The 16,432-nt window shown below is 37.2% G+C and overlaps 1 protein-coding gene across 1 annotated transcript in view; it reads left to right on the forward strand.

Moving 5' to 3' along the window:
* The window catches only part of LOC122809524 (interleukin-18-like), a 190,306-nt gene that overhangs the window by 152,421 nt on the left and 21,453 nt on the right, over window positions 1–16,432 (forward strand). The window contains exon 3 of the mRNA XM_044081089.1: window positions 1,622–1,764. Within this exon, the coding sequence (XP_043937024.1) occupies window positions 1,636–1,764 (129 nt within the window). The 5' untranslated portion in view covers window positions 1,622–1,635. The remainder of the gene's footprint in view (window positions 1–1,621; window positions 1,765–16,432) is intronic.

The raw sequence follows: 16,432 nt of genomic DNA on the forward strand, positions 1-16,432 counted from the left end.
GTCTACATTCAGCCATCGAATGGAACTTCCATCGAATGGCTGAACTTCGAACCCTTTCCATTGAACATTCAGTCAGAGAATGTTCATTTCATCGATGGGGAAATTAACTAGTTGGGCACCACTTCCTCATATGCCCTTTTCCCCACTGTAGTGCAGTCTTTGAGTTGGTACATATAGTTGGGGGGGGGGGGCATGGGAGGCAAAGCCTCCACCTGGGTGGATTTGAAATACTGTGGTGGGGTACACAAAGAAGTGGTGGCCGACTAGTTACTTTCCCCTGTCAATGAAATGAACATTCGCTGAATGAATGTTTGATGGATAGGGTTCGATGTTCAGCCATTTGATGGAAGTTCCATTCGATGACTGAACATAGACCCAATATTGTATAGTCTGTGTTTTATCCTTAATTGTATAGTCTGTGCTTTATCCTTAAATGTGTAATTCTTCATTCCAGTTAACAGACTCCAAAGTGCTTTTGCATTTATTTATTTATAAAATATTGTAACTGGATATATAAACAAGCTGAAAGAAGACAAGTTGCTGAGGAGCTAACCAAAATAGAGGTATCCTCAGCCTTTACAGTCTCTTACACTTCCTCTATCACAACCAGGATTAATTGAGCCAGCTGTTGGCCTCACATTTAAATACTGTCCGTGACAGATTATTCCACTGTTGTGCCAAACATTTTATGACATAGTACTGTCCTAAGAAATATTTCACTGGAAAGATGGCAGCTTCTTCCCTTGAGTCTGCTTCATCATAGACCCACAGATTACTGATGGCCTTTACCAAAGGCTGGTTATGCTGTGTTATAAGACCCAGAGCCAGTTATCATAAGCTATACCTTACTAATAGAACTGCAGTCTCCTAAACTATACAGCTTTGAATTTTTACCTTAAATCTTAGCTGTCATCTACCTGCCATATTAGCTTTCCTCACAACTTGAAGAAGGCTGTCTAAATAATTTTTTGTTCACTTTTTATCTCATGCTCCCCTGTGCACATAATACCACCATCTCATGTGGTGTACCAACGTGGTCATTCCTCAAGGAGTGAGAGACCAATAGCCTATTCTTTCTCCTAGTTCCAAGGGGTTAGTGCCAAGAGATGTGCCATTTTTCAGATTGTGGTCTAATTTTCTATTAGGCCCTAACTTTCCTTCTGTGTATTCCTAGTTGATACTTCAAGAAAGTTGCAGAATGGGCCTTAATGGAGAAGGGCACTTGCCTTTTTGAATGGTGTTTATGTATGTGCATGTGTGTGTGTGTGTGTGTGTGTGTGTGTGTGTGTGTGTGTGTGTGTGTGTATGTGGGGGGGGGGCACGTGCATTTGTGGATAGATAGATGTACACACACACATATGCATTTGAATGCAATTTGGCATGTGTTTTATTCCACATATTCTTCTTTTATACACAAACACTTTTAGAAATTTCCAAAAATAAGAATATTGATGATTAATGGATCAAATGCCTATTGGGTATGTATGAATGGTGTCCAAATATGATATCATTGAGGGATTAGAGAATCTTGTATTAATCCATTCCTACACTCATACACTACTGCTTCAATGCATTTCAAAGAAGCAACCTAACCATGTCAGTCTTTGTGCAACTTTTGCAGATGGTGTTAATTTTATGATCTACACATACAAGGACACAAATCCCAGAAGTGGAATCCCAGTATCATTTCAAGTGCAGAAAAACAACATTACTTATCACATGTGCTGCATTGAACAAAATGGTATCAAGACGCTTCAGTTCAAGGTAATGAGAAAACAATACTGGTCAAGGAATTAATCTAGGTGACCAATGAATAATGTTATCTGTACTTTATTGGGTAACTGCCCATATGCTTAGAAGAGAGCTAAGTTCATAACTTTAACACTTTTGGCTTTTAGCAGTCATACTCCTGGTACTTTTTAATGAGAAAAAGGCAAACAACAACAGCTGATTTATCTTAGTGAATTTTTTTTTAACAACACCACAAGGAAATAAATATTTCACAGTTTACCTGCAAAACATTAAGACTATCATGTTTTGACTCATCAGATGCCACTTTCTCTGACTTATTCTTTGAATTCACAGCAGTTAAAGCTTTGAAAATTATGTTCCATTCACATGCCAGCAACACATTTTTGCTGTACATTTGTGATTATAAATTCATTTTTGTTACCCGCGTTTGCTAATGTATATACAACATGAGTCATTTTAGTTGATACTGACATCACTGTATACCAGAGGTTCTATATTAGATCATCAAAATCTACTTACCTCAAACCTGTATTCATCAACACCAAAACAGCAAAACACACTTCAGCAAATATCGAAAATTTTACTAGGGTAAGTAATCACTTGGCCACTACAACACCACAACACACATCACACTAAATCAAACCCACCAAAGTGGGGTGATTGGCCTCCAAACCATGCAATGTGAAGGGCTACACCCCCCCACTTACCCTAACTATATATACCAACTCTGAGATTGCACTATGGTGGGGAAAAGGGAAAAGTTGTGGTGTTGACCGATTGCTTCCTTATCCTAGGAAAGTTTTCTTTGTTTGTGGGAATGAATTTCGCTGTTTCAGTGTCGAATACAGATTCGAGGTAAGTAGATTTTGATTATCTAATATAGATCCATATCAGATTCTGAGTTTGACCTCCAAACAAAGATACTTCACAGGTTGAAATACTAAGGCAAATTGGATTCTAATTAACTAGCTGTACTACACTTTCACACAAATGCTTAGCAATGCAACCGAAGTCTCTCAATTTTGTCATTGCTTTAAAAATTATTATTTATTTATTCCTGTTTTCTCTAACATGCATTTGCAAGTGTTCTGCTTTTTCCTTTTATTGTGATTTTGGAGTGAAAACCCAGCTGATTGTAGACTATAGTTTTTCACTAATGTCATTTTCACCTTCTGGAGACAATAACAGTTTTTAGGAATGCACATGGGCTATGGTTGTGACGCCAGTGATTTAATCTGTAAGCCCTTTGGTGTTTATTATGAACAATGGAATAGATGCTTTCCCCAGCATTGGACAACTCTACTTATGGAAGCAGATTTTCTTACTCACAATGCATTCCTTCTTGTAGCAAACAGAGTTCATTCTTATATTATGACTATAAACTCTTCACAAGTATTGTGGATGTGAGGCTAACACTAATGGTTCCTGACTTGATTAACATAAATCAGTGTGGATTTGTTTGTGGCAGCGGACATTGGATAATTTAATAAAAACTCTAATGCTCACAAAGAATGGCTTCCCTCTGATCATCATCAGAAAAAAAAAGCATTCTGTAGAGTGAACTGGAATTTTTTTTTGGAAGTGTTGGAGGCCTTTGCCTTCACTTCAGGTTTAACCCATTGGTTAAAAAAATCTATATAATTACAGGGGCTAAAGAAAATTGTTTGGAATTTATCTTAATACCTTTTCATCTGGGATAAGCACCGGGAAAGATTGTTCATTATCCCTGCTTCAATTTGCCCCATATCTAAAACCTCTGGTAAGACATACATGACCTCATTGAGAGGCTATAAGCTGGCAGGTGAAGAGGTTAAAGGGAAACCTAATCTCCTTATTTCTTGATTTTCCCCCTACTTCATCAGCATCCCTTTCTACTTTGAATTATCGTTTTCTGCTTGTGTTATGTATATTAGCTTTAGCCGTGTAGCTATAAAAATATCCCTTCAAATCAGATAATTCTATACCACCTTGTTCTACTGGAAGGATCAGCTTATCCCACTTAACCATTGCCCTCTCTTCCTCCCAGATATAATGCTTCCACTCTTTATTAATTACTGTCCACAACTTCTCCTCTGGTTGGTAAAAATATGTTTGTCCTGTATATAAAACTATAAACATTTTCATTGCTTGTATATTTTTACTGATATCTATAAACAAGAGCTTTCATTTTCTCAGTTTTTTATTGTCTTTTGTTTAATTTCTCCCCACATATCCTTAGCTGCCACAACAGAATATTTTTTTAACTCATACTCCTAAATACGTCTTTTTATAATGTCCACATAAATATGTGTACTGCTTAACCAATTAATGTCTAGCTTCATATTTTATAGCTATAGCCTTTGTCTTATCTTCATTAATTTTATATCCCAAAAGGACTTGAAACCATCTCACAATGTTTCACAACACTGAGATGTCCATTTCTGGTTTTAGCAGGTACAAAATAATACCACCTGCAAATAAAGCCAACTTTTCTTGATTACCATACCAATTATAGGCTTGAATTTCTGAGTCCCTTATTTTCTTTGCTTATGGCTCTAAAAATAACACAAATAACAAAAAGGAAAGAGGACACTCCTTGCCTGGTTCCTCTGTTCAGACACAACGTATCAGAGAGGAACCCTCCCACTTTAACTTTGCTTCTGACCCCTCATATAGCCTCAAAATTAACCTTATTATTGTACCAGAGAATGCAAATGCTTCCAGTCCCCTACTCAAAAAATCCCGGCTAACTTTGTCAAATGTTTTCATTGCATCAAAACTCACCAACAACAGCAGTATTTTCTTTGATTCTGCTTCCCTGTGGATCATCATTGTTCTATTAATGTTGTCAAATGTTTGCCTCCCCTTCACAAAATCACATTGACCCATATCTATCAATTTTGGCAACACCTTTGCAATTATTTTAGCTATTAGAGACATAAGCACTTTATAAACATGATTTAAAATTGAAATGGGCCAATATGAAGCTGTCTGATTTTTTTTACTGTCATTATATATAGTACAGCGACCACATTTTTCTACCAGGATGTTGGTGCTTCCCCTCCATTTAAAATACTGATCTTTATTACTTTTTTCCTCATAGACCCCAAACCTCAAAAGGAATAGTATGGATTGCTGGAGACGTTCCTGCAGATTGATGATATGTCACTATTTCTATCTCATCTCCTCCTATCTCAACTGTTAATTGTTGAGCCTCATCAACCTCTAACCTTGATAAACTTAAGTCTTCCATAAATATTACCATTTGTGCTCTTTCTTGAGTTCTACATTTCTCTACTTTATACAAATTTTAATAACATTTCTGAAATATATTCTCTACAAGATCACTGGTTATTTTAATTGTCATAGGCTCCCTAAGTTTGGCAACAACTCTTTCTACTTTCTGTTGCCTAAGTCATTGTGCTGAAAGTTTTTGTGCTCTGAAGTTATTATCAAAAAATAGTTGTTTAACAGCAGTCATACTAAACTCATGCATTATTTAGGCACGCCTTTATTTTCTCGTTAGCACTCTGCAATTGTTCTTCTGTGAGATTCCCTTGTTCTATAATACTATACACTTTGTCAGCCCCTATAAATAATTCTTGCTACTTCTTAACCATATCTCTTTTTATTTTATTTGTACCGTATTTTTAAACTTCACGTTTTGTATCACACTAACTATAACTTCTGAAGAAATTTCTATCTTCCCTAATAACTTGTAAATAGCTTCCATTCCCCATTCCAGTATCTCATTTTTACTTCCTTGCCCTGCATTTTTATCTTGGTTGTTACTGACGCATGATCTGAAATAGTTATTGGATGTGCGCTGGACCTTTCAATTAAATGCACATGTGAAATATCATTTCTGTCAAGTCTAGCCCAGTTATTATACCTTGGGGAATAATATGCAAATTCTCTCAGAGTTCCTACTACTGAATTTGCATATTCCATAATAAATATTTTAATAAATGTCTTCAGAAATCTACCCTGTTTTGTTATATTTTCCCTTCAAGGACCCACAGATACATCATCTCTGTTGCAAATCAAGTTCCAGTCCCCACCTACAAGTAAAATTCCCTGCTGAAAGCAAATTATTTCTCCCCAGATTTTCTTAAGCTCCATAATGCAGTTTTACATGGAATATAAATATATGTCAACATAATCCTCCTCCTTTGCCAGCAGGCCCTTACTACCACAAATCTACCATTGTTATCTTTTTTCCTCTAGCAATTAAATTATTTCCCTTTTCCTTTGACCCTGAGATTTCACTGAACATCCATCCAGAAATTCTTTATCAAATTCACATGGTTACTTCTTTCCAAATGTGTCTCCTGTAGCATTACTATTTGCACTCTGCATTTTTTTTGTATAATTCAATACCCTTACATTTTTGTCTATACCTGTGAGACAATTCACATTCTAAATATGGATAATATATCCATTATGATAAGAAGTTATTATTTCTACCTATCATATATGACTGCTTTTTTAAATGTCTATTCCAGCTTTGATCACCCATTAATGTTTGACAGGTTGATCCTTTGTACAGTAATTTCTTGTCATTTCCAGATAAACATATGTCACATATTGCAACACATTTTGTTTTAAAGAAACCCCTCAAAAATACACTGGCAGAACATCATTACAATCTATTAAGTTAAAACAAGCACACAGAAATGTGTACATCCTTAAATAATGTAGTTTAACCCTCCTGGTAGTAACAATTATCCCAAATTGACATCTACACCCACAATCATTACCTAACCTAAGATTAAGTTTATCCATGCTAAGGCACACGATGCAACCTGTGCTTCTACTTACAGTAATTGCTGAGTCTCCTCCCAGATGTGAAAAACAGCTTGTATGCTTTCAAAAAACATTAACATTTATCTTTAAGAAAATGTGCACTATCTTTAAATAAAACTAAATTATGCACTGTTCTAGTAAATGTATTGAAGTATTTAGGTTCCAGGAAAACTTCTGTTATATACTTCCAATAATTTCAACTTTATTTTTACTAAGCTGCTTGCCTTGTGTCTTTTAATGTTATATTTCTCTCAGCAAACAATGTCCAGAACTCTCAAGATTTACTGCCTTCATCTGTAGTCATCTTGTCTCCACAGAAACATAACAACAGACTGTACAGCTGCACTCAGCTGCAGAATTCTCAACTCACTTTAAACATAACCATTTAGTTGCTAAAGGAAAAATATTCATTATAGTCACATTGTTATCTTATTTTTAAATCCCACTTGCTTTCATAAAAAATATTATTAGATTAAGCCAATGGTATTAATCCAGACATTCATCTATGCAAAAGTAAGGAAAACAAAATTCCACCTCTACGTGTATTATAATCAGTGCACTTTTATACCTCATCCCCCCAACAGCCCAAATTATAGCCCATTAACTTAAACATGGTTTTGTTCAGGATTTCTTCTCTTTTCACATTGTAATATCTGCATTTCTTAAAAGCAAAAAAGTAGCATCTTTATCATGTACAACAATCAATACAAATGCTTTACTAAATTACATACAATTTATATTATGAAAAGTTTTATACAAACACTGTTAAGAATGAAAAATGTTTTACTTACAGTTAGTCTCTTTTTCATTTTTAGTGTCTGTCTAAACATTAATGACATGAAGTAGGTTATACACTATTCAGTTCCTCCACAAGTTTAACAAAGTCAACAAAAGTCTGATCTTTCTCAGTCACTTTTTCTTGTAAAGCCATATTTCATAAATGTGATCAATGCTTTATAATGTCATATTTATTCACTACTTGCTGTTTTTCTGGTCTTCTTTATGTTCATTTCCATCTCTCAGCCCTAGACTCTGGTTCAATTCCAAGGTGCTTCCAATTCTTCTAGTTAACTCTGTGATTTTTTTCTGTCTCTTGAATATTTTCCTTGGAAACACTGAAAAAGATTTCACTGGCAAAGTCTCTTTATAAACTTTATTATCAGATGTATGAGAAGTAGAGTACCCTTCTATTTGATGTCTCACTTTTTGTTGTGTAAACCTTTCTATTTCCTCCTTATCATGTTCTACGTGAAAAATGACTTTGTTCCTCTGGAAAAAAAATATTCAGAAGATAGCTGGATTCAGCAGTATGAATCCCATACCTGCCTCTCAACATTCCCTGATAGCTGGATAAATTTGCTTCTCTTTTGTCTAGTGTACAGTGAATCATCATTTTCCACAAACACTCTACTTTCCCCAGTTTTTAATACTTTGCCATTCTGCTATAGTTTTGTCAGGGTCAGCTCTTTCTGCTGGTAGGAATGCATCTTTATTAATACCAAGCTTGCCTGCTTTCTCATGGCCAGGTTTGGATAGGGTTACCACCTGTCCCACTTTGTGAGGGACAGTCCCTCTTTGGGCAGTTGTGTCCTGACAAAAAATTGTAAAAATGGCAAATGTCCTAAGATTTTAGGACAAAATTATTTCCTATATTTAATGTAATAGTTGCATAAAACAGTTATTCTGTATCTAAAATACCTAAATGTTATAAGAAACAGAATAAGCAACTAAAATGCTACAAGAATAAGCTTTTATTTAGGCAAAAAAGTTAAGTTCTAACCTTTGTACTGACCGTGGGTATGTGTCGGCCTGTGAAATCTGATGTTTGTACCAAAAATGTCCCACTTTGGCCATTTGAAAAGGTGGCAACCCTAGGTTTGGAGCATGCACATGATGTGCCCTTTCAATTAACAAATCCTGCTGGGGAATACTAGTCCAATTGCTTGTTTGTACTTGCATAAATGTAATACAATCTGTTCCTTCTAGTTTCACTGGAACAGCAGAACAGCTTCTTGAACTTTCTCATACTTAGCCAGCATTTTCTTCATTTTGGCCTCTGATTTTTGCAGTTTTATCAGTTCCTCTGAATAGCTGTGTAAAGTTTTTTTTTCCATATTTTCCAGACTTTTGTTATTTGAGTTGATGTGTTTCATTTATTTTTTCCAATATCTTTAAAAGTCTTTCATTTATTTTAATCAGCTCTGAGCACATTTGACTTATTTTCCTCTAAATTACAGGAAGCCATATCTTGTAACAAAGCTGGAACTTGAACTGCTTTTTGTTGAACAGCTGCAGGATTCTTCCCAGTCAGTGTTTTCTTTTCTCCCTTTATAGCATATTTTCTTTTAGGCTGTCTAAGTTTCTTCTTTATTGGCATCCAGGCAGTGTACATACTAGCCAGTAAGTGAATTTTACTAAAACTAGCAAAATTACTAGCTCTTATTTTTCAGTTTCTTTTTTCACCCTGGGAGAGTTGAAATTAAGCTATTGATCAGTATACAGCCCTCTTGGAAGTTGTGACTACAATATTATATAATAAAATCAGAAATAGATATTGATATTCATATCAGAGTCAAATTAAGGTTAATTAAGGTTAGCATGCCGTTATAAATGGACCAACTCTACTATGTGCAAAATATTCAGTTTTAAGCAAAAATGTAGTCGTCAGTTTTCTTCAAAATGGGAAATAAAAAGCTATTAAAATCACAGTGCTGTGACTTTAAGCCTGAAATATATGTATTTTTCAATAAAAAATAATTTTTCATATATTGATAATGTCATACTGCATTAAATGTTTTTCTTCCATTAAAATTAAGATGCAGCTATTCATTTGCCTTTAAATTACCCTGCTATCATTAATTTCATGAGAATTTGTCATAATGTATTTTGCAATGAAGGCCTTCATATTTAAGAACCATCATAGCCAAATCAGTTACTAGAATTTAGACATCCTTCTTGAAAATGGTTATTAGGAGATTAATTATGAACAATAACATTTTCTTTCCTATCTGCTGCTATATTTTACTTAAGTGCACCTTATCAATAAAAGCTAACCATAACCCTTCCCCTGCCTATATCCCTAGTCCTACACTTTACCTTAGAACAGCCTTTCCTTTAATTCTACCATAGTACAAGACAGCTCACACACACACACACACACACACACACACACACACACACACACACACACACACACACACACACACACACACACACACACACTACTACATCTATCCCTTAACTTAGCCCTTACTCTAACCCTAATTCTTTAATACAAGCACTCATAGGTTCTTAGGTTCATAGATGTTTACTAGGATAATGGTCTAGCCATGCATTCCAAATCTCTGACAAGTTCTGATACCCTTGATAAGTGTAAGCATGGGCCTAGGAGATGAACCATTTACAGGTTACCTGTGTCCATTAGAGACATAGGTGCCAAACCAGGGATGAATTTCTGGTTTCCCATCCAATTGTCCAAGTTGCACTTGAATTGGGTTAGGGAGGAACTCTGCTTCCCCTGGACAGGGTAGTCTCTGGGATACATACCTATCTCTCCAACAGGTTCTGTTTATATCACAGGCAAGGTTTAAGTCTTTAGAATGGGTAATTCTGGTATTGTTCATTTTGTGGGTATGCAGGAGGTCCACCAGAGTGATGTCTGACAATGCCCTGTAGGCCAGGCATAGATTGCCCCTCAAAAGCCTATAGGAGACAGAATACAGTGACAGGGCCTTGAGGTGGTCTGCATAGGACATATTACTTACACCCTATATTCTTTTAGTAAGGAACCTCTGTGGATTTTCCAGTTGTTGGATATGTCTGGTTAAGTACTTACCAAAGGGGGAATTGTACTCAATGCCAAATACAGTGGAACAATGACTTCCTTGGGCATAGATGCCATACCTTTGTTTATAAGTTGCACAACATCGAATGATTTCCTCACCATTGTAGACATGTGATGATCAAAGGCTAGATTACTATCTATGTATGTCCCCAACTCCATGATTACTGAGTCAATTCTAAGGGGTGTGTTGTCAATATGATAGTTATCAGGGGTGGATGACTTCCCAAAGGATACTATTATGCATTTCTTTGCATTCAGTTTTAGTCCATGGCTCTGGTACCAGTTGTTTGTCTGTGTCAGCCCCTCCTGGAAAACATTTGCGTCAGTGTGAGATTCAATGACAGCTCCTAATTTGCAATCATCTGCAAACTTAGTCAGCCAGAGACCACTGACATTGGCCTTGACTTCTGAGAAGTAAATGCCAAAAAGGAGCGGTCCAAGGACTGATCCCTGAGGGACTCCACTTGTGACTGGCCTCTTTACAGAGGTGGACTCCCCAATTCTAACTTCCTGGGTCCTGTCTATGAGCCAGTTGGCTATCCACTGGGTGACATATTAGTTAGTACCTAACCTCTTGAGTTTGTCAATAATGCCTGAGTGGGGTATTGTGTCAAATGCCTTGGTCAGGTCAAGGTAGGCCGTGTGAACTATTTTGCCCTCATCCATTGCTTTGGTGACCTTCTCAAAGAAGTCTGTCTAGTTGAGGTGACATGATCTGCCCTTCATGAAACCAAACTGGGTTGGTTCCAGTGTCTGGAGGTTTACTATACCTCTATTGATCATCTCCATGATAATTCTTTCCATGTCTTTACATATAAGACTAGTGAGACTAATGGGTCTGTAGTTTCCAGTGTCTGCAGATCGCCCACCTTTGTGCAGAGGGATGACTGTTGCCTTTCTCCATTCATGAGACATGACACCTGTTTGGAGGCTACAGTTAAATAGTAATTCCAGAGGCCCTGAAAGGTCATGTTTCATGCTATTTAGAAGGCATCCTGGGATATTGTATGGGCCTGTTGATGCAGTGTTCTTGGTCTTAGAGAGAGCATTATGAACCTGTTCCCTAGTGATAGTAGGGGGAGTTATATTTGAAGATATTTCCTGAATGAAGATTGAGGGGATGAGAAGAGTAAAGCTGGAGCTTCATTTATCAGCCAGGAGGTTTGCTATATCTTCTGACTCAATATAGGTGGCTCCATTTACAATGAGCTCTGAACACAATTGTGTATTGCCTTTGAGGTTGCAGACATAGCTAAAGAATGATTTGTGGTTGTGCTTGGCCTGGGAGGCCAAACCTTCCTCAAATTTGGCTTTGGTAGACTTTATTTGTTCTCTGAGCTGTTTGTTTAGTTTGATGAGAGTGCTTTTATCCTGCTGGGTGCTGCACCTCCTAATTTTTGCCATGACTTTCTTCCTCCTGTTATATAGCCAATTGAGTTTCTGATTCCACCAGGGTGGCTTGTTTTATGAGGTAGTTCTGTACTTCTTCCTGGTGGGTACACCTGCCTCCATGCAGCTATTAACATGCTTGTACAGGGTTTCTGTGAACAGCTCTGTGTAGGCAGAAGAGTTCCCAGGGTTTATGGGGCCTTGAAATTTTGCCAGGTTCTCACTTAATAGCAGGAGGTTAGCCTTAGAATAGGTCCTGAATATTCCAGATTTAGCTGGGGGTCCAGGTTTTATTTTTACTTCAAAGGAGACCATTTTGTGGTCTGACCTTACCAGGTAAGGCATTACAGTAGGAGTTATGCAGCAGTCTCCCATATTAGTAAGGACCAGATCCAGTATGGTTGCACCCCTGGCTGGTGTACTATCTAGTCCAGGGAATTTGTGTTTACAAAATCCAGGAATCTATGTACCTGTGCATTTGGTGTCGTTTAGGATTCCCACTTAATAGTGGGGTAATTAAATTCACCCATGAATATGGTATTGAGATGGATGGTTAGTATTTCTAATAAACTTAGATACATGGTATAGATTTCCTGGGTCATAGCTGGGGATCTATAGCTTGCAAGGAAGTGGTATTGGATTTTACCTATGGTGATTTGAACATGGAGCAGCTCGGGTGCATTGTCCTGTTTGACCAGCCTTGAAGTATATTTATTTTTGATGTAAATAGAGACACCTCCACCTTTAGTCCCTGCCTGTGAAGTAGCTGGCCTAAATGTGTGGAAGGCATTATAACCTTGCACTGTTGGTGTGCTTTCCATGGCTTTAAACCATGTCTCAGTGACTGCACAGACATCAGCATTCTGAATGGTAAAGAGAGTTTCTAGGGAGTGGATTTTTGTTTAGACTCCTAGCATTGAGCATTATTACCTTTAGATTTTCTTGGTTTTGATTTGTTTTGTTGGCAGTGCTTTCAGTTTGGCATTGCCTAAAAAAAGGGCAACATGGGAGAAGATAATGTTTTAGCTAATATTCAAAAGCCTAGAGGGGAGAGGAGCAGACCATCCCTGGCAAAGCAGCATGGTCTATTGACCATCTCCTTCCATGCTGAAGAATATTGCATCCCCTTAAAATGACTCCAGAAACTAAGCCAGTTATTAAAGTCAGTCATCTTTTGTTTGTGTTGTGGCATCATCCTTGCAGAAGTTAAAGCGCTGCTCAGTGTTAGGCTAATACCAACCTGAGACACATATTCCAAGAGCTCCATGCTCTATTCATATAGTCTAGTCCTACAACTCATCAACATACTGAGCCCTTATTCTATCATAGGCCCTCATAAAGTTGAGAGCCCACTCACACACACACAAACAAAAACACACAATTACACAGACACACACGCACACACACACACACACACACACACAACACTAAATTGATACCTTAACTTAGTCCTTACTCTAACCCTAATCCTCTAACACTAGCACAAGCACTCCTACAACCCATCACCATACTGAGCCCTTATTCTATCAAAGGCACACACACACACACACACACACACACACACACACACACACACACACACACACACACACACACACACAAAAACGCTACATTTATCCCTTAATTTAGTCCTTACTCTAACCCTAATCCTCTAACACTAGCACAAGCACTCCTACAACTCATCACCATACTGAGCCCTTATTCTATCATAGGCCCACACAAAGTTGCGAGCACACTCACACACACACAAACAAAAACACACACACACACACACACACACACACACACGCACACACACACACACACACACACGCACACGCACACATACACATGCACACACACACATCACTAAATCTATCCCTTAACTTAACCATTACTCCAACCCCAATCCTCTAACATTAGCTCAAGCTCTCCTACAATCCATCCCCTTACTGAGCCCTTCTTCTATGATAGGCCAACATGCAGTTGATAGCACACTCACACACACACACACACACACACACACACACACACACACACACACACACACGCAAACAAAAACACAGAATTACACAGACACACACACGTGCGCGCACACACACACACACACACACACACACACACACACACACACACACACACACACACACGCACACACACACACACACACACACACACACACACACACACACACACACATACACACACCACTAAATCCATCCATTAACTTGCTCCTTACTCTAACCCTAATCCACTAACACTAGCACAAGCTTTCCTACAACCCATTCCCTTATTGAGCCTTTATTCTATCAAAGGCCCACACATACAAACAAAAACACAGAATTGCACACACATACATACACACACACACACACACACACACACACACACACACACACACACACACACACACACACACACACACAAAGCAAAACACACAGTTACACACACACGCAGCTGCACACCACACACACACACACACACACACGCGCACACACACACAAACATATACAGACGCCTACTTCCACTAATGCCAAAACATTCATAATATTCAAAAGTTTTGGCATTAACGATAAGTCCTGGCACTTACCTCCAAAATCTTGTGCATTCAGCAAATGTACATTTGACAAATTCAGTCCGTATATCACAAGTTTGGCCAAATGTTCATTTGTCCAAATGCATATGTGTGTGTGTGTGTGTGTGTGTGTGTGTGTGTGTGTGTGTGTGTGTGTCTGCGTATATACATATATATATATATATATATATATATATATATATATATATATATATATGTATATATATATATGGGTCTCTATCAGTTTATTGAAAACTTTTTTCATTGAACACCTTTTCATCGAACCACTTTTCAGGGAACTGTTAAATCAGCAAAACTTTTTCCTAGGGAAAGGAGATAGGTGACTGATGTTGCACATTTTCTCTTTTCCCCAATGTAGTGCAATCTGGGAATTGGTATTTATAATTAGTGGGGTATGCAGGTGCATCCACCCTCATTGGGTGGTGTGGGGCCGAAGCCCCCCACATTGGTTTGTTTAAAATTATGTAGTTTTTGATATGATTGCTCTGGTGACCAAGTAGCTTTTTTTCCATGTAAAAGTTTCACTGATTTGACAATTCACTGAAATGTGGTTCCATGAATAGGGTTTGATGGAAAGGCATTCAACGAAGAGGTTTTTTTTATATATATATGTGTGTGTGTGTGTGTGTGTGTGTGTGTGTGTGTGTGTGTGTGTGTGTGTGTGTGTGTATGTGTACATATATATATATATGTGTGTGTGTGTGTGTGTGTGTGTGTGTGTGTGTGTGTGTGTGTGTATAGGCAAGCCTATAGGTTATCCATTAATATTGAGGGAAAAAGCAAGACACTGACTGCAGTGTTTTATTTTTAAGTTTTCTATCCTGCAGTGTGACCATGGAATTGGGATATAAAAGGCTGTGCATTTTTTTTCCTGTTTTCATAGTTTTTCATGTTATGGATACTGATGTTTTAAAAATGGTGAAACATGTCAACATGACTCAGTGAAACATAAGACAGTAGAACATAGGAAAATCATATATATATCTACTGCACAAGTATTCCTGTCCTTAAACTATTTTAAAAACTTCCATATTTTTATTGAAGTAATTATGCTATCTAACTTGTAGTCATCAACATTGTTGGCTATTCTTTATCAATTTATTACTGACCTATCTGAGAGAAATAGGCCAAACAGAAGTGGCCCTAGTACAGAGGTCCATCTGACACCACTGGTAATCCCCATAAGGATAGAAATGTAGGTTTTACATGTTGTGCCTTGTTGTCGCCTTTGGTTTTACTCATTTAATTATATATATGGACTGATATTTAATTGTTTGAATTTGTCAATTATTATTATCCAAGGTCAAGAAAACCAGTATGTTTAGTCAGCCAGTTAGTACACACTGTTGTTACCTCTTCAAGCAAAAACACATTATTCAAAACACAAGAGGACTCTTTAAATCCATTCTGTTGCATATCTAACAAGAAGTAGATCTCTTGTGTCATTTTGGGTAAGCTTTAGTTCTGTGATTCATTTGCCATCAGTAACATTCTTCCCTACTTTTTATCTTTCTTCTCTTTTCCTATTTCTCCGTCTTCCATTTGACTACTTTTACATTCAGTTTCTAGTCCTTCCTCTACCCTTCTCCTTCATCTTCCATATTAATAGTATACTCTCCTTTTTATACATTCTTAACATTCGAAGCCTTTATTAACCATATTGTTCTTTGCTGGAGTTACACATTTAAGTGTTGTAACAGTATACATTGTATATGTTGCTTTGACTTAATGCATCTCTGCTATTACTTTTGTATACAGTACTATTACTTGCTGTCCCTGTTTTCAAGTTAGATTATTTGCATGTGAACAGATGTTTTCTATATTGAAAAAACTGTATGTGCATTCACCAATAACTATATACTGTTGTATCCTATAACCGTGTATCTAACTTTACTTTGCCATGTTTTCACATTTTCTTATTGGTTTTGTATAAATTAACTATATCGTGCATCATTACAGTTTTCATATGTCAAATATCTCTGTGTATATTTTGCTCTGCAGTGTTTCTAGCTTGTATGCTTTTCACTGTTATTTCACTGGGGCTTTTCTTCCTGTGTTTTCGATGAAAATATGATCTACTCAGCTGA

This window comes from Protopterus annectens, chromosome 8.part0 (assembly GCF_019279795.1).
Source record: "Protopterus annectens isolate FY-2018-M chromosome 8.part0, PAN1.0, whole genome shotgun sequence".
NCBI lineage: Eukaryota > Metazoa > Chordata > Ceratodontiformes > Protopteridae > Protopterus > Protopterus annectens.